Source organism: Mastacembelus armatus, chromosome 6 (assembly GCF_900324485.2).
Source record: "Mastacembelus armatus chromosome 6, fMasArm1.2, whole genome shotgun sequence".
Classification (NCBI taxonomy): Eukaryota; Metazoa; Chordata; class Actinopteri; order Synbranchiformes; family Mastacembelidae; genus Mastacembelus; species Mastacembelus armatus.
The window spans coordinates 19632643-19656330 of record NC_046638.1 but is presented as its reverse complement, the minus strand read 5'-3'; the positions used below and the strand labels follow the sequence as shown (position 1 = coordinate 19656330).

The window sequence follows — 23688 nt, the reverse complement described above, 5'->3', positions numbered from 1 at the left end:
CTACTGCAAATAATAGCATTATTATTAATAATAATATATTAACAACAATAATAATAACAGGACCGAAAACAACGGGGTTCCAGCACCCCTGTTGCTTGAATCACCATGATGACTGTAGGAGCAGCAGTGTGGGCCCACTGGTGTCCACTAGCTGTGCGCAGATCCCTCCCTCTCCTCCCGCCTGGCTCCAGCTGCTGTGTGCTGCAATCGGCCTGCCCTGTTCTGCATACCCTGTCTGCCTCTGAGCCTGCTGGGAGTTATTGGGGGAGAAACGGGAGAAGCCGTCGAGGGACAGCGAGCCAGGGGGGGGGAAGTGTGCGTGTATGCCAGTCCCAAACTGGAAACCACTACCAGAAAGCACACACAGGCACGATTCAGCTGTACTAAAGAGCTCTCCGGACTGATTGTTGGTAGGACTTTACAGAGAGCTGTGAAAACTCGCCACGAAGACCCCGAAACTTGCATGGTTGTTTTTCTTCTTCTGTGGTAGCAGCAGCAGCAGCAGCGCTGTTGCGCCGACTGCCCAGATAGTTGAGTGGATTCATTGGTTGGAACAGGATTGCGCATTGGCCCTGCTCTACATCCGCCGCTTATCCAGGGGGAAGAGGAACAATGAAGGACTAAACGCTTTCCTTTGCTTCAAGTCGAGCTTGTTGCAGAGTTAAATCCTGTGTCATTTTGTTTTCTCGCGCTCCTTCGCCTTTCTCTCACCTTCGTTTCTCCTCGACCTGGGTGGGATGCGTCGGCTGCTCTAGGTTACTGCTTGTTGACAAACATTTTTTTTTTTATTTACAAGAAGTTCACAACAAGCTCGACAGAAAATGTCCACGCCGAGGTTCAAAAAGGATAAAGAAATCATCGCAGACTATGAGAGTCAAGTCAAAGGTAAGAAAAAGAAATGTTGAATTGGGAAAGACTAGTTAATTAGGACCAGGCTCGTTCATCACTACCTGCATATGAGTCACACTGGTGGTGTGTTAACGTTACATTAAAAGAAGTTGGTAAAACATGATATCCTGTTGGGGTTTACTGCAGAGGGGAAAAAAACTGGATATGTTTGTGATACAAACATATCCAGTGTTCACATAACTTCTGTTAAATGACTTACAGCTCAGTGGTATGTTACCATATTACAAGAGGGTTAACTTTAGCAGCAAAATAAAAGGTGGGTAATGGAGTTCAGAAGGGATTTTTAGTCTTTTGTAATTTGCAGGTTAAAGCCAATGAGCTGTAGAAATCAGTCCTTCACAAGTGTAGCCTTTCAAGAAATATGTCCAGTCAGGTTACAACCCTTATCTGATGGAATACATCTTTTATTGCTGCCTGGTCTGATGCATTTTATCATGCCGAGTGTGTTTAACAACCTGTTAGTATTGAGGATATACTCACAGTGTTTAATCACTATTACAGAGTTGGTGTGAGACTTTGAAGTTACAGAATTGTTCATACAGCATTGCAGCAGGAGCAAAAGTCCAGACAGCACACCAGGATTAAGATTCTGTGTCTTGCTCAAGGGCACCTCAGAAGAGCTCGTTGCTTGTGCATGGGTCCTTTTTTTGCTGGTGTGTATCGTGTCTATTTCCTGCTTAAAGTCAGAAACCCACATGCTCACGCTAAAGCATCACATTGCTGTGCCCTGCATGATTTAGAGAGGTGATTTAGAGGTGTGCAAGACACTGTAATGATGCCACCCTAACTTATCTTGTGTCCCCTGTCTCCTTCAAGTCCCTCCATGCATGCAGAGCAGAGGTAGCTTATTCCCAGAGAGAAAGGAGGCAGTTGCTGCTCCAGGGTAACCATGGGGATTTGGCGCCCAGCCAACCAGCTCGGTTCTTCAGCACTGTTAGCATGCTGAAATACCACCTATTCATCTCTCCGTATCCAGCTTTAAATCCAGAGAAGGGGTGAGGGGGGTCAGTGGGAGTCATGGGTTTTTGATGGGTGCTAGAGGAGAAAAAGGGACCGGTGCTGCTTGAGGAATTACAGGATTGCAAGGGACTGAACACAAGCTCTCATTTGCAAGGAATGCTCAGCACCCTTTCTTCTCCTCCTGAGGATGACTAAGGGCTTTCAGCTTATAATAGAGGATGATGCACAGTCATAGGGGATGCTGAACAAGAGATGACGAAGCCTCCCATTTGTCATGCAGAACCCAGTGGGGTAATAACAACAACCTGATGCTACTGAGGATAGCTGTTGCTTGATAGAGCCCCCAGAGCCTCAGTAAATCAGTGTTTAGATGGGTTGTTTGTTGAAGAAGTGGAATTCAATTCACAGGGTGTTGCACTGAGACTTGTCATGCAAATATTCTTGATTTAACATCACAGGTAGCATCGGTATATTTGCATACAGTACTGTACTTTTTACATTGCAAATAATCTTTCAGTATTCTAGTTTTTTTTAGCTTTATTATTATTATTATTGTTTATAAAATGTATTTTTAAAGAAAGAGATTTTGGAGGATGTATAAGGATCACCCTATATGTTAGCACTAGCAATATACAATGATTATTTTTATTTTAATTTGTTTTTGTACAAACTCTGCACTTGGTCATCAACCATGGAGAAATATGTTACGTCTGCACACCCAGAATATTCAGACATACTGTATCATCTCTACAAAACCTATATTTTTATGCTTGAGTCTCCAGTTGGTCAGATGACTCCTGCAAACACAGACCCTGTTTATTGTGGGTTAAGTGCTAATAGGTTCATTAGTTAGGATAGTAGTGGAAGAAAATGCTCAGTAATGTTGTAATGTGGTGTTTGCATTCAGTCAACATTAAATATTCTGTTCTAGCACAGCTCCTGGTTTTGCAGCTGTAAAGCATTTTATGAGTTAAGAGTTTCCAGTGATAATGAGTGGGATCACATCTGCAGTGAAGCTGTGATAGCCAGAGGCAGATTCTGGTGAACAGACATTGATTACTCAAGAGGAACAACAACAAACAGTCCAGAAAACAGCCAGAGCTGATGCTTGATCTTTTGGCCTGTATCTCACATTTTCAGAACTTGCCTGATGCCTACAATATTGTAACAAATATCTGGTGGCCAGTTTTCCCCTGTCCTGATTTTTAAAAAGGGGTTTGTACATTGTGATAATCATTTTCATATCACTTGATTTTCAGTATTTTTCAGAGTCATGGCAGCCACTGTGTGCTGAGGGGGGACTGCTATTCAAGTCAGTAGATGTGAGGTGCCTAATGCAGTTTTCTTTGGTGACTGTCTGAAAGCCTCGTTATGATGGCTGACACGACTGTTCTCAGGCCCAACTTGTCATTCAGCTGACATTCACTTATAAAGTACCCTCCAACAGCCTCTCTTTTACCCTCCCACAGAAGAAATGAAAATGGATGTCATTTGGGTAATTCAAGGAAATTATCATTTTATTGAAAAAGCTTTGCAGCAGAGGGTTTAATTTTTGCTAATTGCTAAAATCAGCATCTACATTAAGACTTGGCTGATTTGGAAAAACAAAAACAAGAAGATTGGATTACAACAATGGAATTGTTTGTGCTGCGTAGTGTATATCGGTTGCAGTCAGTTTTAGTCACTGCTCTGTCTACATTGGTATTCTCTGTGTGCCTCTGTTTCTGTGAACTGGTGGATCAGGGCACAGCAGCACTGTCATGTTATCTCTTGGTTTGATGTCGGATTGTAGCTTGCTGTTTGTGGCCTGGGGTCCTGACTCCGATGGCAGCACCCCTTAAGCGTCTGACACAAGAACCCTCCTGGATCATCATAAAGAGTACCCCTTTGACCTGCCTTCATTCCCATTTAAAATCAGAGCCCGGTCCCTCTGTGCTTGGAGAGTGGTTTACACATGTTTGTAACCAGGGGGATTAAAGCAGGAACTGCTCTGAGGTGGTATGGTAGCAATTATCTTTCAAATGAGTAGGATTTGTCTTGTGGTTAGGTCATTAGTTTATTTACATTAGTAACAGTGGGAATAAACATTGCCCAATTGTATGGCATAGGATCAGCATAGCCTATATATGTTAATCACTCTCCATTACACAGATCTTACAAATATGTGATATTTGGATTGACATGCAAAGATGAAACAGCAATTTTGCTTTAAATTGGTCTTGTGTGGTTTTGAATAAAATTAATTTAGCATCATTACACTTTATCGTGTGATGATATGCTGAAACTATCTTTATTGAGGAAGGTTCTTCAGACTCTTCTCTCAAAAACACTTAGATTATAAAATGCTGGAAATGCTTTAGAGTACTATAGCAAATGGTCTCTTCAGGGGAACAAATACAGGCATTCAATTGCAGAGTGCTTTTAGGGAATGTGGAGTCAGAATGTGTCCCTGATTTTTATATATAGGGACACATTCTGCTTCAAGGTGTGTGTATATATATATATATATATATATATATACATATACATACCTTTTTCAACTTTTGTTCACACTAATATTGCCTTCAGTGCTTTATACTGACAGCAATACAATATAACAGCCTATAGCCATCTTACTACTGGAGGTTTTAGGAAATGGTGTAATATCTCGATGTTCGGCACAGGTCTTTATGATTTATTTCATACTTTGTGTTTAGTGTTGATTATTGTCTGATTTAAGTACTTGCATGAAAAAATACCATAAAAATAAAAGTGCCCATTATTGTCATCTTCCCCAAGCCCAAATTAGTGTTATCAAGTTTCTTGTATAATTCGTAAAACAGAAAAGCAGTAGATTCAGGATGCTGTGACCAACTTTTTTTTACCTGAGTAACTTAACTAACTGATGCAATAATCAAAGATTGCACCAACAGAAATTCTTTGCAATAGGTCTGTCATATCAGTAGACCCTTTGAGAAAAGCATGACTCCTGTGTACTTATTTAACCTTTGTCCTCTTCAGTGGTAAATACTGCTAGTTGTGTTGTGTGACATTTGTTGTCACCAGACTTTTTGTAGCACTCATATTTTTGTCCCATTAACACTCTGCTGAAGCCTTGGGTGGAGTGCCACTCTGCATGTAAAGTCATTCAGAAATGTGTTAGGAAAATGGATACCTGATACCTTGCAGAAAAAAAAATTAACTCATGCTTTGGTTGGTCTGTAAAGCCTACTGAAATGTAGGATGTTGTGTTTTACTATGCAAGTAAACCTAACATGAATATGTTGAATAACAGAATCATGAACTGAAAAAAGCCTTAGCCTTTGCTAATCTAAATAGCCTTAATAGGTTATCTCAAGCAGGGGTGGGCCCACACCCTTGCTTACAGACATACTGCACACAGAGAAAACATGAGGCTGCCCAGCCAACCTTTTTTTTTAAATTAATGACTAATCGAAAATCATTACTCATCCTTAACTTAAAGTAGCAGAGATTGCCATTTTTGGCACTGAACATGTTTTACACTTCCTGCAGTAGTTAAGTTGTAGCTAGTTCTCCACTGTGGGTCCGAGATGATCTGTGTCTGTCAGCTTCTCAGAGGTGTTGATGGAGATTAGACGTTGCAAGACTAACGGAATCCTGACACCTCCTGCAGCACTTCTTCACAGCCTCACATATCCATTCACACGCTTACCATCTGTTTTTACTACCCCTCCTTCTGCAACCCTGTGTGTGTTTGTACTGCATTTCCATCCAGTGGTGTGGCACAGGGTGTGGTGTTGATGTGTGTTTGTGCACAAGCATGTTTGCATGGGTGGTTGAATAGTTATTGACAGCACCATCTGTGGCTGCTCACCCTTTTAGCAGTTTTGATAAACTCTGCTGAGCACAAGCAAGGCTTCACTTTCCTGCTGTGCTTTTCATTGTAGTCACAAAGGCCACCACGACATTACTGCAGCCCGCTGACCCTCACCTCCCCCACATTTAGTAGGACGATTGCAAGTGAACACAAAACAAGAAGCTTGGTGTCTCCAATTCGCTTTCTTTTTTGGAAATTCAGACGCAGGGCAGTGTGACACTGACTCTGTTTTACTTGTGAATGAATCATAGAGCTTTTTGACTAAATACCTGCTCATGAGATGTTCTGTTGTTAGTCCCCTCCCCCTCCTCTTGGTACTGGTGGGTTAGGGAAGGATCCCTGTGTGTGACTGGAGCGCCTGGTAATGAGCTGGATGAGATTCAGCTGCACTACATTAGCTAATAGGAGGTACGGGCTGTTAATGGAATTGGGCCATGCTTAGAAAAAGTAAAAGTGGGGGGGTGAAATAAAAGGCAGAGTCGAAGCAGGATTTGGAGAGATTTTTGCTAGTTTCTGGATAGATTTAATGTTTTTTTTATACCACTGCTGGAGGCCAGCAGATGGACAGACAGGAAGGCAGACAGACACAGTTTGACCATCAAGCCATGCTGCTGCCTGCCACCCAGGACTAGATTAGGAGGAAGGAGATTGGGGGATGGGAAAGGATGGTATAAAGTCATTGCAGGGATAAGTGAAGGCGGAGGTCACTCTGGCTTGGTTGCCTGTGTGTTTTCAGCTGAGTTATTTACCAGATGTAAGCCGTTTGTGTTTAACTGAGGTTAAGGCTTTAAAGGAGTGCATAGTGAGGTGTCACCTTTTACTTTGGTTTCCTTTTTTTCTGTGTCAAAATAATTAATGACCATGGTAGTCTGTTCACAACCTATAACTTATTGCTCAGCTAAGGTACACATTTTACCTTGAATCAACCTTTTAGACGAGTCTCTATGTATTTCTAGTACCTTTATCTACATGTACTTGCACTGTAACTATAACTCCTCAGCTCCTGGTTACGTTTAATTTGGATTTAGGGATAGGTAAATTCCTTCTTCTGAGAACTCTCAACAAGGTGTCATGCATTGTACAAAGCTTCACTGATGTTGGATCTAGACTGCTAAGTCATTAATTCATCAGAGCAGCTGTTCATGTGCTGTGAGAGTGAGTGAGAGTGTCCTAAGTGGCAGCATTTTTAAGGAACAGTGAAACATCTGAATTCTAAGCCTGCTGGTTACCACACTACCCTCCAGATAATAACCTAACTGACTGCACAACCTGTGTAGTCTCTGCTGGCTGGGTGATGATTATGGATAATGTAAAAATGTATTAACAAAATCTGAATGGTATTCCGAATACATTCTTTAAGGAAAGCTACAGAATAACGTCTAGTTTTTTTGATAAATGGGATTTTATCATAACTGACATACAATGACCAAACCTAAAAAATATAACCATCTGTAATGAACAGTAATTTTCCTTTAACAACTGGGGTTTTCTTCCTCTTTGTCTGAAATGTGTAATATTTTGATAATTACGGTAGCCGAAACCTAAAGTGATAAGAAATACCTTTTTTAAGAAACTACAAGATGTAAAGTCTCTGTCAGCAACAAGCTAAAGTGCTGCATTCAGCTTATCTGATCCTAGGCCTTTGCTTGTTTCTGTATACCCCTCTACTTCTGACTTACTTCACCTGGCAGCCTTCCCATCTTTCCTGAAATAATGCAGTTGAAAACAATCAAATGTTAGGCAGGAATGACAACCAAGAGGCTTTTATTGTGCTGACACCCTGTCTGCATTCATCAAATGGCTAGTCATATTTCCTGCATAAGACAAGCCAAATTACATTAGTGACTTGCTGTGTTAGGAAAAAAATATATGTCCTGTAGACTTCAGTTAGTAAGTATTTTATTTATATATATATATATATATATATATATATATATGCATTATCTAATAGCATGCCATATTGTACAACTCATTTAATATTTCTCTCAAAATTGCATTGGAAGAATACCTCTAAAATGTTCCCGTCATTATTTTCTGCATAAGTAATGTAATTCTGAAATTCAATTCTAAACTAAATCAGCTGTTGCTTACATCATCAAGTAAGCGTCACACACACATGCAGAAAACAAACTCAGGTATCTACAGTCCCTCCCTCCATCCTCTGTTGTAAACTCCTTTTCCCATCCACCCTTAACACTGACGAACAAAAGTTTAATATATTGATTTTGTGCCTTTTTTCTTCCTTGTACCTTGACCTCTTGACCTGATGGATGCATGCTTTGGGCCAGTCTGAGAACATCCCTCGAGGCATGGCTGCCATGTTGGGCTGCTCCCCTATGGGGTAGTTTAAAAAGAAAAATAGGGTTATAGGAAGAAGCAGTCAATAAAATGTCAACTACAGGCTTCATCTCCGTTGTGTTTGTAAATCTGATTATAGCTCAAAGCCATTAAGGCAATCCAGTGTCTTTTAATTGGTCTTTCTGCTGCAGACACCCCAAAATATTCACAATGTTTAATGTGGTCACCTTTCACTCTATCCCTGGTTCCCTCAGTGTACTCAGGCTGTTTTTAGTAATGTATAGAGGAGCTAGAAAGAATTTCCCATGGGGACTCAGCTTTCAGCCTATCAACCTCACAATATATACTCATTGTGGGTTGCAGCAGGAGGAGATCTGAATTGAGCGTGGCTGGTGTCTGAGCAGCCCCAGGCAGATCTTGTATGCTCTGGCCTGAACTCTCCTCCACCCTCCCCCGAGATGGAAACTGGAGCCATAGCTGTGGTTCCAACCGCGGATATGAAGGGTGCTTAGAAATGGGACTGGGGTGGGGTGGGGGAATTGGGATCTGTCAGCCATGTTCCTTCACTCTGCTCATTGTGTCACACTGCTAGTGGTCAACAAGGTCTTATTTTCAGAAGAGACCTGTTTCACAGGTCTTAAGTACATATGATAATATGTACTTAAGACATATCTTATGTCTTAAGTACATATTATATATATATATATATATATATATATATATATATATATATATAGATATATATATATATATATATATAGATAGATAGATAGATAGATATATTTAACATAAAAGTGAGAATGAGAAAATACTACAGGAGCAAGTGCTTATAGATGTGTTCTCCAGTTCTTTCACTAAAAGTTTGAATTTCTCAAGTGTCTCCAGACTGGACATCTTCAGATCCTACTGAAGTGTGTTGCAGGTAGAGGGGCCAGAGTAAGCCTTCTTACCAAGCTCAGTACACACTGTACACACTGATGGAACGCTGAAGGTAATAAAAGGTAATTGTAAACTAAAGGTGAAAGATCAAGTTACATATTTATAGCTGCCTTCTGTCGTTTCCAGAATTTGTGAAACTTTTACATTACTTGAAATCTCTGTTAGGTTCTGTGCCATTCTGGTCAGCTGTTTCCATAAATAACCTTGTTTTATTGTCATAAAACAGGGCATATGGTTATTATACAATAGATCTAATATTTTGGTTTAATATTTCTTTGTATCTTATTCTTGATAGATAAAAGAAAGGAATCCATTTATTTCTAGCTCACAGACACACAGGACTCAAATTAGTGAAGTAAAATATTACTGACATGCAGCATATATTCAGTTTCTGTCTCTCCAACTGTTGCTCCCTTCCCCTGCCTCTTTCTATCCTCTGAGTCTGTTGGTCATTCAAACCAAGATTTAACTACTTTTTAATCGGATGCCGTTTGGATTATACTGCATCTGCAACTTGACTGAAAAATGAGACTTAACTAGTAAAACTGTTCCTAGAAAGTGTGTATATATATATATATATATATATGTTTATATGTATTTTATTACATTTTTTCCAAGAAATATGAAGCCACAAGAAAAATGAAGCAACAGGAACTAAATCCCAGAATTATGCAAGGACCTGAATTTCCCTGTTTCATTTTTATTTGTGTTTCCACCACATCTTAAGAACTGGGAAGAAAATTAGGGCGAAATTAGTCTAACAGATAAAATAATAATAAAAAAACATTTGTGTTTTTTATAATTATTGTGGTGCAAAGAATGTAGTGAGCATATGATTGAGTCTGTGGTCAATGGATTGTCAAATTTTGTTTGATTTGTTAACTTACTAGCTCTATAAATCAAATTTTCATGTACTGGTTTGCAAAGATACTTTCTCTTTGTCTCCATGTACACTAGTCAGGATCGTTCAACATAATTGTGGTTTTAATATCTGTAAACGAGATAGGAAGCATCTGTCTCTTGTTCTAGTATTTATGTTAGTGGAATCTGCTGATTTATTGAGTGTGTGAGGTTGCAGCAGCCATTATATATTTGATAAGTCTGTGTTCTTTAGTGCTACAGATTTTGCTGTTAGTATTCTGGCAATGTAGGAAGGTGGTATCAACCAGAGCAGGAACTATGGCAGAGCAACTAAACTTAGTCACTAAATCAGGATGACAAAAACACATGCTAAAGTCATACGTTTCCAAATGGTTCACTGGAAAGTTCCTACAGTGGTTTTAAGTGTTTTCTTCAATAGGATAAGGGACTAACAAAGTTACTTAATGCTCCTGTTACCACTTTTCCATCTAGTAATTGTTTTAATTATGTATAAATGAGGAAATCCTGTGACAGAGCAGACCTCGAGTATTGTAGCTGCTTCTTGGAAAACTTTGTCGTGTCATTTGTTTTTCTGGCCAGTTTTTTGTAGGTTAGGATGAAGTGGAGCATATTGCTCTCTGCAAGATGTCCCTGCTGACTCCTGACAGCCAGTTTTATTATAGTTTAATAGGAGTAGCATGAGCTGCAAAGGAGTTAGGTTTTTAGATTGGACAGGTCTGGAAATAGAACAAGCACTGTTCTGATCTGCCCCGTTTCTCAAAACCTTAAGTAGAGCAAAGCCTACGTGACACAAATGGTCATGAAGAAAACAGTATAGAGGACACTTTTTATCTCTGCCTTAATTATAGCTTATGACTCACTCTTGAAAGATGAAAGAATTTAGTGAAGCACCACTATAGTGAAGGAATAAAATTGTTTAAAACTGTTCAGAAACGTTTGCACAGAATGTGTGCGTGTGTGTGTGACTCTATGTGTCTACATACACTTGCTCTTTCGCTGCTCAGCATAGACAGAGACACTGTGGACATGCCTCATATATCTTACTTTTTAATCTGGCAGTGTGGAGGAAGCTACCGTCTCCTCCAGGGTCCTGTTATTTGTCCTGCTTAATGGCATGTCAGAGGGGTGCGATGCATGACAACCTGGCTGGGTGTGTGGCACATGCATGACCGGACCTTGGTCTCACACGCACACACACACACACACACACACACACACACTCACACTGAGAAAAAGCTGGCCTCCATCTTTCCACTCTGTGGGAGACAGAAAAAAGAAAGCCCCAGTCTTGCTTACTATAGTGTGGAGAAACAAAGAGTGAAAGCTGATCTGTCTGTTCTTTTCTTCTTCCTCCTCTTTGTCCCTCTTTCTCGCACTTTGAGCAGCTGCCCTGAGGTCAGTCACATTCTCGGGATGCGCTCAGCTCAGATCTCATGTGATCATCTAAAAGGACCGGGTGGGTCTCTGTGGCGTTGTCTCCTGCAGGAAAAACTGTTATTTGATCTGTCCAGTCTTGTCGAATATGTGTTCACACAGTGAAGGTGACAAAGGCTTTAAATGAGATACTCTGACATTTCTTCCAGTGGAAGACATGTTATCATAGTGCCAGAGTAAGAGTGTGCTATCAGAGTCAGCTGCTGGTACTTAGAAAAGTGGTAGAGGATTGGCAGTTAAAGCCTCCCTGAGGGTAGGCCGGAGAAGATAACCCCACGTAACTCTCTGTCCCTTCCTCCATATTTGCTTCCACTATAATTATCTGGAAATTAGGTCTTTGTGAAGCCTCCTTTTTCTCTCGTCTACTTTGTCTCTCTGTCTCAATCTGTGTGTGTGTGTGTGTGTGTGTGTGTGTGTGTGCGCGTGCGCGTGCGCGTGCACATGTGCGTGTGTGTGTGTGTGTTAGATGATCAGAGCCCCTTCTTCAAAAGGGCAAAAAGGGTGGGGGAATGGGGGGTGTCATTGTGGACTTCCACGTTCTCCACGGCTTGGCTTTCACAGCAGATGCCTTGTGAGGAATCGATTCCTGCTTGCTATGTCTAGGGCTGTGACAAGGGAACTGATTGGGCTTCAGGCTACGGTGTGGGACACAGTGATGGTGTTCAGATTGAAACCTGAGTGAGGGAAAAGATGTGGTTTCAACTACAGCTCTGATTTTTAAGTAATGCTGGGCTATGAGAAAAGACTTCAGTCTAGTCCCATTATACTTATAATGGTCAGTAATTGGCATAAAACAAAAAAAGCAGCAGTGTGTAATCTTTTGTATTGTGGGAATATGCTACAAATCCTGTTTTTTGAGAAATAGGTGTCGTCTGGAGTTTGCTACAAGTGAGGGATTCTCCTGAGAAATGTGCTCTGTTGCCATGATTTTCAGAGTGGAGTTTTTAGTCTGACATGAGAAATACACGTAATTATACTGCTTGTTTCTTCTCCCCCTCTTATTAAGATTCCTTTGTCAGGTGGGGGTCTCTACAGTTGATCTTCAGGTTTGATAACAGGAATGTGGTGCAAATATTTATCCATGCCTCATGTTAAATCACCAAACTCAACTACACTGCAATGAGCTCGCTAGATCAAGACAGCCTCATTATTATGACCCTGCAGTGAATCTTATGGATATTGTTACATCAGACTACAAGTCCCCCAGTACAGCATTAAATTCCGTCTTTCTTTTTAAGTTTCCTTTGAGTTGTCAGTTTGGTTAGCTGCAACTCAAGAAACATAGAGTTCTACTTTAATAATTTTGTTCGATTCTGGGAACATTTGAATCTTACATGATAATGAAATGATAATGATAATTGGCTTTAAGATATTCACTCTTTCTTGGGCTCTGATGATTCATTCATGACCCTTAAACAGCCATTAAAAATACATGGGTGCATATTTAGTTGAAAGTGTATCGTATCAGCATAATTATCTCTTTGATTTTAGATTATGCTTCTGCTTTAAAGTTTGACACTTAGCAAAAATTTCACTGGCATTTTCTCGTACGTGTAGAATGATGCTCCACATATGTCTATATTGGTGGCAATCTGTTTAAATATACATTTTTCTACCAGTTATATTTATGTTTTTATGGTTTAGGATAGTTTGTAATACCATTATTCACATGGTATTACATTAATCTTCTCCATTTTGGGTCGGTACACAGTCCATTATCTCCTGTGGCTGTGAAATGATTCTTCCTTCCGCTTAAAAGGCCCCCACTGACTATCTTCTGCTTGCCCTTAATTTTCTATCCTCAATTTTCAATCTTTAATCCCAGCTTTAGCTCACCCACCCATGCACCTCATTTCTCTGACCCCCAACTCGACCCTCTTTAGCCCTATTGTGGGAATATGCTACAAAAAACATTTAACTCAGAAGCCTAGTTATGGTCATTATTAAATATTGGCAGCCTGAGGTATCCTGCCTTAAAGTTACGACAGTGTGCTGTTGTCAAGCTGTTGCCCTAGATTGTATGTGGAGTAACACATATGTAAAATAAATGATAAATGTGTTATTCAGAGTGCCATATTGTTGCAGATTTACCTGAGTTTTTGTTAAAATTGCACCAGAAAAAAAGTCAGTTGATAAATATCTAATCGAAACAGCAGAGCAAATTAAGAACACAGAGCAATCTTAAGTAGACCAAACTAATGTTTTGCGACAATATTAGATTAATGCAGACACAATATATCATATGATTTTCTTTTTTTAATCAAAGTGGAGTACAGTGTTATAGCTAAGCACAGACACAAGAGAGTGAGATAGATAAACAGAAAACATCCAAAATATCAGGGGTTTAGTTTTCCTGCACTGTCCACTCTGCTCCCCTGTCCCACATGGTGAAGACATCCACTGTGCACAGGCATGATCTTATTAGGAACCAAATAGTTGTCAGCTTAGCACAAAGGTTTAGCTTTGACTGAGTGACTGGTGATTTGTATTGTATTTAACTGATGCCATTATTACCCATGATTGTTAATTTAGTTAACAGGGATAACTGTTTTGTAACTGACTGAGGTGTTTCATTCAGCATTGTGGACATTAGAGACACTATTAAGTATTAATGAAGTACATTTCAATATGTTCTTTAATGTTCTCAATATACTCATCTGTGGTAGTTTGCATCATTATAATTGAATAACAAAATGAATTCTCATTCAGGTATCTCCAACACTCTGAGGAGTTTAATGAAGAGTATGCTGTTAGCACTGTTGAAGGTTAAGTCTTAAATCACTCTACCCTTCCTGCCAGAGCTCAGACTCCACATTCCCCAAAGTGAATATGTTTACATGAGGCTGAAAGTGTCTCCGCAAGTGGATTATTTCAGCTGTCACAACTCTGAGCTCCAGGTTGGAAAAGATGTTTTGTTTTTCTTCAAAGTGGTTTGGGGGAAATTTCTGTCTTTTCTTCAGTGTTTTCAGTGCATCAACAGTACAGAAACGTGCAAAGTGGTAGGATAAATGTCTGTCAATGCTGGACTGCAAATGTTCCATCATTTATTTACTCAGCAAAATTGAATAGATGATAAACGTTAATACATCCTATTACCACTCGAAAGACTTAAACACAAGTACTTTGTGTGCTACTCAATGTTTAATTTAAAGGCACTACCATAGTAGTCAGTACTGCCAGTGTGTAGACAGTGGTGTTTGTAAAAGTATTTTTAGAGAAGGCTGAATGGGCATGTGTGTCTGTGCGTGGTACCAACTCTCAGCTGTGCTTTGTCTCAGCCCACTGCGCCTTTGCAGATAAGACATTATCCATTTTTTGACCTTGAACCTAACCTAACCTCATCTCTTTAAAATGTCTCTTTTAAAACTGAACAGGACACTGAAGCTTATTACAAGTCAGAACCATTTACTAAGCAAATATATTGCTTACATTGAATTTGGGGTTACATTTTCAAAAATGTGTGGCAAGATAAGGAAAGGGGCAGAAAAACATCTACCAGTCCAATTGTTAGATTTACAGATGAGCTTCAAGAGAGCAACAAATGGAAGCTTTTGTGTACAACTGAGAAAATACTCCGTTGTTTGTTGTGGAGTGAACATTGTGTGGCCCTACTCAACTTCTCTTAAGCTTTTTCCCACCAAAGAAAGTTTTCTTGCCATGTTTTAGTCTATTTGGATTACTTTTATTGTTGGAATACAAAAAGCAAGGGCATTTATAAAAAAGTACATTTGAATGTAAATATGGAAGATGTCATTTTTTTCTATAAGGTTTTTCTTTTCAGAAAAACATATAGACCACCTGCAGCCTCCACATCAAACTGGACCACTTTCTCTTTTTTTCAGAGTTTGTGCAAGCTCTGTGTCCTCAGTTCTCCACATTTTCACATCCTCCCCCATTCCTTTGCTTCTACTTTCTCCCCAGTGGGCTTGCAGCACATTTCCTTGCCTCTGGAATTACAGGGCTGGTCTTGAATAGTAGGGTTGTTCCTTCTCAGTTGCTCCAGCTCCTCTACTGGCTTAACGCTATCAAAGGCCCAGGAACCACACATCCTGAGGTGCTTTTTTTTTTTTTTTTGTGGCGGGGTGAGGCACAGTAAGGGGTGGTCAGTAACAAGACGGAAAGCACAAGATCAGAGGATGGTGTTTTTTTTCTGTTTAGTGGATACAGTACAAACCATGAAGGCTGGTGGCTCTCATGAAGGGTTTTCCTTTGAAAGCAAGGGTTTTGAGCATCCCTCTGATGTGTGCCCTAATGTAGCAAGTACAAGTGTGAGGTTGGCTGTTGATCTTTCTGTCCCTGGCGTACATATACTGGCTGGCAAATTGCTCTCTTGAAGGTGTCATCAATCACTGACCTAACCACTGAGAGAAATGAGAAGGAATTAAATAACATATCAGCTGAAGATAAATCTCTTCTGTGCTGTAGGAAGACAACCACATACTCTTTGTATTTTACAGTAATTTACTTTTCTTTCTCTTTGCATTCACCACTGGGGGTCTTATGGAACAAAAATGCTCCATATGTTGATCTTTCACCATGAGGAACTGTACTTTATATTATTTTGGTTCAGTGTAGGGCAGCATGGTGGATGAGTGGTTAGCACTGTTGTGAACTGTCGTGGGTTTGCAACCTGGCCTTTCTGTGTGGAGTCTGCATGTTCTCCTTGTGCTTGTGTGGGTTTTCTCCAGGTACTCTGGTTTCCTCCCACAGTCCAAAAACATGTATGTCAGGTTGATTGGTGACTCTAAATTGCCCATAGGAGTGAGTGTGAGTGTGTGAGGTTGTTTGTCTTTGTATGTCTATATGTGGCCCTGTGATGGACTGGTGACCTTCCACCCGAAAGAGGGCTGGGATAGACTCCAGCAGATCCTTGTGACCCTGGTTAAGGAATAAGCAGGTATAGAAGATGGATGGATGGTTCAGTGTACAGCAGGAGAGGTAAAGTTGCAGTTTGGACCAATTCAGAATTGTGCTTTTTATTAGTTGTGCAGATGGCTGGCAGTCTCAGTATGTCTGTGACCTCATTACTTTGGTTTAGACCTAAATATTGCAAAAACTCTTGGATGAGTCATTATATATGCATTCATACACATTGGATGAATCCAAGTGAGTGGTTGATTCATTTATCATCAGGTCATAAATTAATTTGTCTAGTACTTTAGTTTATGACCAAATAAGTACAGAACTACTGACACTCTCATCAGCCTTAGCTGTAGCTTGTGTTAAGTGCTAAAAAGTAAATGTATTAATGAGCACGTCATATCACTAAGATGCAGTATTATAAAGCTACCTGTGAAACATCAGCATGTTAACGTTGTCATTGCGAGCATATTGGTGTGCTTGCATTTGCATTTAGTACACAGCTCAACTGTGCCCATGTGCTGTATAACTAGAATGTCTGTCTGTCCTGACTCTTAGTAACATTTACTGTTTATTAACTTGCCTTTTTGGTGCTGCAGCTCAGCAGTCTGATATATTCAATGCCTGCAGCGCACAGTAGGAATGCATAACCTACAGAAACTCAGAAAGGGAGATAGTGGAATTTTAGCCTGAAACCTTTTGGAAATACTGTTTTTAAAGGAAAAATCTTGATTAAACCGCAGTCCTTAAGAAGCTTGCTCATTACTTTATTGCTGTTTCTGTTTGTGCTCTTAAAGCCCAGGTTTTGAACCTTTTCGTATTAACATATTTTTGAACTGCACAGTCTCCTTTTATCTACTAATCTTTTCTTAGAGTTATAAAGATGCATTAAGCTAATCACAGGCTGGCCTTTTGCTTGTACTTGTTTTCATTAAGTCAAAATACAAAAGATTTGAGGATAAAATATAGCCCCCAGGGGTATTTCCCTGTCCTCTGCTGTGGTAATATTTAGATGCCATTTAGAACAACCATCTACTAAAACTGCATTAAGGATCTCAAACTTTCTAAAGAGTCTAAAGAGACACATAGAGGCAGGTGTTTATTAAGATGGCCTGTGTAATAAAGAGGCTGGGATGCTTTAACTAAGACCTCCGACTGTGGGACTAGTTTTTCTAAGTTCCCAAGCCATTCTGTTGTTCTAACATGGATATTAGTAATTGCTCAACAATAACACGGTAACTTCTTAGTCTCTGGCATGACATCATTCATCATTTGCTTGCTTTGTGCTTTGCTTAAAGTAATATTTGATGGATCTGCTGTATGCTTCTCTGACAGGATCCTGAACTTTGTAAGCACAGTGGAGCTCCTTGGCTTTTAAAGATAGGATTAGATTTTCGTTGGGGCAAAGTTCATTGGAAGTTGAATAGACACATACCCAACTCACACAGTCAACAATGTTGTGAAAAACATGACCAGTATCTAGTAATAACTGTGCAGTGTATGGCAACAACAAAGTAGAGGTTGTCACATCAGATAAAGATGTTGCTCATGAGGTGACTCTTAGTGTATTAGTTTTTTTTGGTTGGGTGGTCCAGCTTTGTCAATGACAATTCAGAGTCATGTATTATACTTTCCTAAGGCCCAGCGGTGCCACGTTGTCCCGACAGTGCGTTGTCAACCCAAGCTGGCAGTGGCTCCAGCTGGCTCCAGGCCATGCAATCCCTGCCCAACTCTGGTGTCTGCATGTTTCTTTGTGGGAGGACAGACAAAAGAACAGGCCCTTATAGGCCTTATATATATATAGCCTTAAACAGAGGTGTGCTTGCTGTGAAGGAAAACAGATGTACAAACACATTGGGTAAATAGACAGCTGGACAGGGAGACAGACAGATGGCATGGTACAGCAGCTTATAGCCATTACTTATGAACAGAGGGATGGACTATGGAGTCAGGTATGCAGCAGGTTGAGACCATCAAATCACCCAGATCTGTTTTTTTGTTTTGCAATAAAGAGCAATATGTTATAACATAGACTAGTATCATATCATATGAAAATGATTCATATAAATTGATTATTCAACAAATAATTAGGTCACTGTAAAAAAAAAAAAAATCCAGTATTTGATTTATTTAAATAATTCATCAATCAATCATGCCAACAATCACTGTGTTTGACTTCTCAAATCTGAGGGGTTTGGGGCAGTTGGATAGTTTTTAACTATACTATTCTGTGTTGTCTCACATTTTATAGACTGGTAGCTCAGTCAACAATCATTGGTTTGTACACCACACATTTTATACACTTCTATTTTACTGAATTCAGTGGCAGTACTGGAACAAATAGTAGTCACCAGCTAACAGTCTTACTTAGAGATACAGAGATAAGCAGTAGTGTTGGAGAGCAGATCTTGGCAGCTGTTGGTTGGTGCTGTCAAAGGCCACTGACAAAACCTGACCTGAGACCAGACTCTCCAGTGTGCAGCGGAGGGAGCCGGGTAGAGAGCAAAGGTCATGAGATACAGGAAGCTGTCGGGTACTGAGGGTAGGGAACTTGTAGGTGACAGAGCTGTCAAACTGATTCATCTTATCCCTGCATACCTGCATGTAGCTCCACAGAGGACCTCCACTGTGTGTGTGCCCGCGTGCGTCTGTGCACGTGTGTATGTGTGCTGAGAGTATATACAGGTGCATGAGTGAAGAATAGATTTGTGTGACTTTTCATTTATATGCTCTGTCTGTCTCTTTCTCACCTTCCTGCCTCCCTTGGCTCACAAGGAGAGAATATATCAGTGTCAGAAACAACCCCCCTTCCAATGGCTCTCACCGCAGGCCCCATAACTGCTCAGCCTTTCTGTAGGTTCTGTTTTCAGAGTTTTATTCAAATCCCTGCCAGCATGCTTCAGTTTCCATTTGTTTACTGCATGGAAAAGTAAATATTCCTATGGATGAAAGCATGTGGGCCCCCGTTCCAGGTGTTTCTCATGCGACACCCTTTCCAGAGGCATTTATCTTTTCAGCTGCCCGACCACAGAATTTTCATATTATTCTTACCCCAAACAAACCTCCAACTGTAAGAGCATGCCTGCCCAGCCAAGTCTTCTGCTTCAGGTTAGCTTCATTGAGAATGAGAGGCTGACTGGCTGCTTTGACAAATGAGCTTTAGCCCCTTTATCTTTCTCATCACTAATATCGCCAAACAAAACCACAAAGGCAGCCCAGATGCATTTTTCAGTTTGAAAAATAGAAGAGGACAGCATATCTGATGTGTTGGTACTGTATGTACCAAGTAGTTTTTCTAAATTCCAGTGCATAGACTGGGTTCAAGATTAAAACAGACTGAAGGCTTTTGTCTGGACCGGAGTGTTTCTTTCACATAAAAACTCCCACACTGGTTCCTTTTGGGCAGCAGACACAGCAGCTGGGTATAGTCTAGAGATGCATGATAAAAGTGGATGAAGTCTCGACAACAGACTCAAAGAGATCAATATATTTCTTGCAGATTCTCTTTTCTCTGAAGTTAAGCCACACAGATGTAACTGCTTCCTGTCCTAAGCATTTGCGGTCCACATTTTTAGCATCTTTGTCACGAAGCAATAAAGTGAGGTTGTTTTGTCCCTCATATTTTTAGGGATGCTCTACTCAAAATACCGGCTTTATGTCATTCAAAGGTTTAAGCTTGCTTTTTGCAGAGGGCAGCAGCTGTAGTCTTCTTTTTTTCATAGCACTAACAGAACGATGCCAATGGTGACCTAGAGTTACAGCAAAACTAAAATTTCCAACTTTTTAAACAGCTTGTGCAAGATGTAAGCCTTGTCACATAAATCTTTAAAACAGCTAAATTACCTTATCCCAGTGTAATCACCATGATCAGTGGATTTATACACAAGAGAAAAATAAATCTGTTGATTTATTTATTTTTTTCTTTTTCGGCCTCTGTTTCCAATACTTGAATTGACCCATAAAAATGCATTGCCCTACTTCTTACTCATCAGCTTTGGAGCTAAGAGTAAATTATATAGAAAATTGTTTGGAATATACTGAACATATATAGTTCAGTGGGGGCCTCCCCAGGCCTCAGCTGCTCCTTCAGGTGCTGCTGATGAGTCACTTTGCATGTGGATAGGCACCAGTGGGGCTGATGTGGTATAGCATGTCCCAGGTAGCTGTTGGTGAAGACCAACCAGATGAAATGGGCATTGCCACTGGAATCACTGTGAATTCAAGCCAACTACAGCTACCTCTCACACACAAGCTACAGACTTTATACATATTTGCATGCCAATAGTAATGACTGTTTGACATGCAAAATTGTTTTGGTGGACAGATCCTTTAAGATGTTATGCACATAAATGCATAACTTTATGAACGCATTAATGCACCCAGTTCAACAAAGCTCAGTCTGTCCATTGGATGGACCACACACACCAGACTAGTGTCCAGATCAAACATAATATCTAGATGTTAACCAGCAGCTGAACAAACATCCTGGCTTCTAAAGTGTGCTTACTTCTCTCACCATTCATCTCCCTGCACTCTTATTTTATTTGGATGAAAACGATGGTCCTTACAGGCCACCATAATGTCAGCAGTGATTGATCTCTCTCTGGCTCACTGTAGGCCTCTCGTCTGTGGGGGCGTTGCTGTAGCAACTGTGGCTTTTTTGGCTCATGTGGCATTTGGCAAAGCAGAATCTAATTGGCAGAGATGATTCCTTTTTAGTTATTGAAATTACATATTTAAATATTACCTCATTGAATGATACTGACATTAATGACACCAGAGTTTATTTTGTTCACTTAATCGTCTAGTCTCACATCTGTTTTTTGACTGCTGGAGTGTACTGTGTTTGAACAGTAAGCACAGTAAGCTGCCATGGCTGAGCTGTTTCTGAATCAGACTAGAGCGCAGGAAGGAACCTGAGCTCTCTGGGTCTGCCACCCACAATACTCCTGAGCCCCAGAGAAAACACAAGGACTCAAATCACAGCCACTTCTGCATTTCCGGTTTGTGCACTGGAGCTGTTGACAGAAGTCGTGGGTGTGTGTATATTTTGGTGTTTTTTCTTTTTTCTTCTTTTTGCAACCATGGGGGAGAGGCAGGGTTATGTGGTCCTTTATGTTTATGTCAAAGGAAATGATAATTTATGGGAGTTAATAGCAACTTAGTCTTCTCCTCAGCAGTGTGGATGTGGCAGGAGGGACCAGCAAAGTAAGCTGCTGTAAAGCATACCTATTGTAAGTCACATCACGAATAGTGCCATATTTCTACTGGATCATAAAATGTTCCAAGGACATTGGTTTAGCTCATAGCACTTCAGAGAGGTAGAGGATTATGGGCCAGGCTTTTTCCACTCTTGAACAGTTATTCTCTGGATCACAGTAGTCTATAGTACTTCCATTGAAACTCTCTGTGGTTTTGGAAGCTTCTAACATGTCAGTCAGATGTTGTAATGGGGCCCACAGTGTCAGTTCTGTAATAATTTGAGATAAAATGCTTTAACAAAGCTGGTGGTATGTTGTATGTAGTTTGGCTGTGCTCTATGTGATTGGAGAGAGCCTGTTGAGCCTTGTTGGCAAGTCTATATTAGCTAGTTCAGACAGTCTTGAGTGTCCTTCGAATCATAACTGTGTCATTGACAGCTCTATTTCAACCAAAAAAAAAAACTGAATTTGTCACTTTTCAATTGTTCATATGCGTTATTGCCAATAGAGCAGGTATGACACATGCTAATGTAATCTCAGTAGTGATGTAATGTGAGATAAACACACAGGAATCAGTGACACACTCTAGCAGTCATGCCCAGAAGTAAGGTTGTGTGGGTGGTAGAGTCCAGCAGTGTCTGACATACCAATCACATGATGAATTTCTTTTTGGTCTGACCAATGTAATGAAGTCATTATACATGTCCTCCTTCACAAGGACACTATTTGACTTCTATAGCTTTTAGTCATTGCACAGTTTGTTTTTTTTTTCAAAGTTGTATTGTGTGTGACTCTAGTTGATGATTTTTTTTTTTGGCTGTAATGAGTGAGGATGTTAAATGCCATCTGTCTGACTACCCAAGCACAGCAAGCACAATGTGAGCAGTGGGCATAGGCCAGCCAACAATAGCAATAGTTTATAGGTGTCCACTGGCAATATTCTTTGAGGTGCTAACATGTTTCCATTTATATCAAAAATCATCATTGAAAAGTGATTAGTGTGGTCGTTTTACTACTGTTGCGTTACACGCGGTCTATTACAGTACATTACATACAGCATTCCTAGAAGCTATCATTTCCATGCATCAGTCACATGCTGCTTGTCAGTGCCTGTCATTGCAGTCCTCAAGTGTTTTCCCATGTGGTCACTCCCCATGCCTTCATTTCACATCCATCTGCCTCATTTTAGTATTGTGGGAATAGAGGACAGAGAGCTTCAGGTATGGGCAGAAAAAGAGAGGTGGTTGTCCAGAGTGCTTACAATAGTGTGTTTATGATTAGGGTTTGAACGTCCAACCAAGAGAGCCTGGGAATCTGCTGAACACTGATTGTGCAGATTGTGCTAGTAGCTGCACTGGCACAGGTGTGCACCATGTGCCACCATATCTTCCACATCCCTATCAGTGATCTTTCCTGGATTGTTCTTCACTTTTAGGAGTAATATAAACATGGCCTTGTCACATGGTGTACATTGACAATTCAAAGCAGTATCTTCTGTTGTACTGGCAATATATTGTATCAGCAAAAGAATTTTCTTTCAGCTCTTTTTTTTTTTTTATACAAATGAATATATAGTGTATTGTTTGAAAAACTCCCAACATGTGTACAGACATTGGAAGATAAACCAGATCAAACAACACATCCTTGGTTTCCACAGGACTTAACATAAAATCCAACTTCATCATGAGTCATACTGACTGGGGATGTGTGGTAGACACATCTTTTACCAATCTATTTGCTTGAATGAAACTCTTTTTTTTTTTTGTATAATTTTTGCCAAATGGTATGCATTTATCAAAGACACAAGAACATGATGGATAGCTGTGCTATAATTAAGTGTGACAGTGAGGCCATGTTGGATTATCAGAATAATTACGATGTGGCAGAAGGATATGTATAGTAGATACTCTGCTCTTTCTGGCATGTGATCCCACTCCAGCTGTAATTGAAGGCTTATGTTCTGTTAAAAACAGATTGGCCTTTTTGTGATTACCTTTTGATAGTATTTATCCTGTCTTGTAGAAATATTCTATAGAAAAGGCATGGGTAACTCCCCCTTTCCCAAATCCTAGATCTGAAGCAGATGCTGAAGCTGCGTCTTCCCTCCCCAGGCCTCAACAGCTCTTTCAGGTGCTGCCGATGAGCCACTCTGCGTATGGAAATGCAGCCTGTGACTGATGTGGTACACCATGTCCCAGATAGCTGTTAGTGGAGACTGTAGTCAACCAGATGAAACTCTAAAGAGAGTTTACTTTTTACAGCTCCCATGGAGGAATACATTGCTGTACTCAGCAAAAGTAACAGATGTGTCTTAGACAGATTGATTCTTAACAAGGTTAATTGGGAGCATTGTGGGGCAGCATACTG

At 40.3% G+C, this 23688-nt stretch overlaps 1 protein-coding gene across 5 annotated transcripts in view; it reads left to right on the top strand.

The window, feature by feature from the left end:
• The first annotated feature begins 243 nt into the window (after positions 1-243).
• Positions 244-23688, top strand: part of srgap1a (SLIT-ROBO Rho GTPase activating protein 1a) — a 79392-nt gene continuing 55947 nt past the window's right edge. For all 5 annotated transcript variants that reach the window (XM_026310983.2, XM_026310984.2, XM_026310986.1 and 2 more), the window contains exon 1: positions 244-885. In XM_026310983.2, the coding sequence (XP_026166768.1) occupies positions 822-885 (64 nt within the window). In that variant the 5' untranslated portion in view covers positions 244-821. The remainder of the gene's footprint in view (positions 886-23688) is intronic.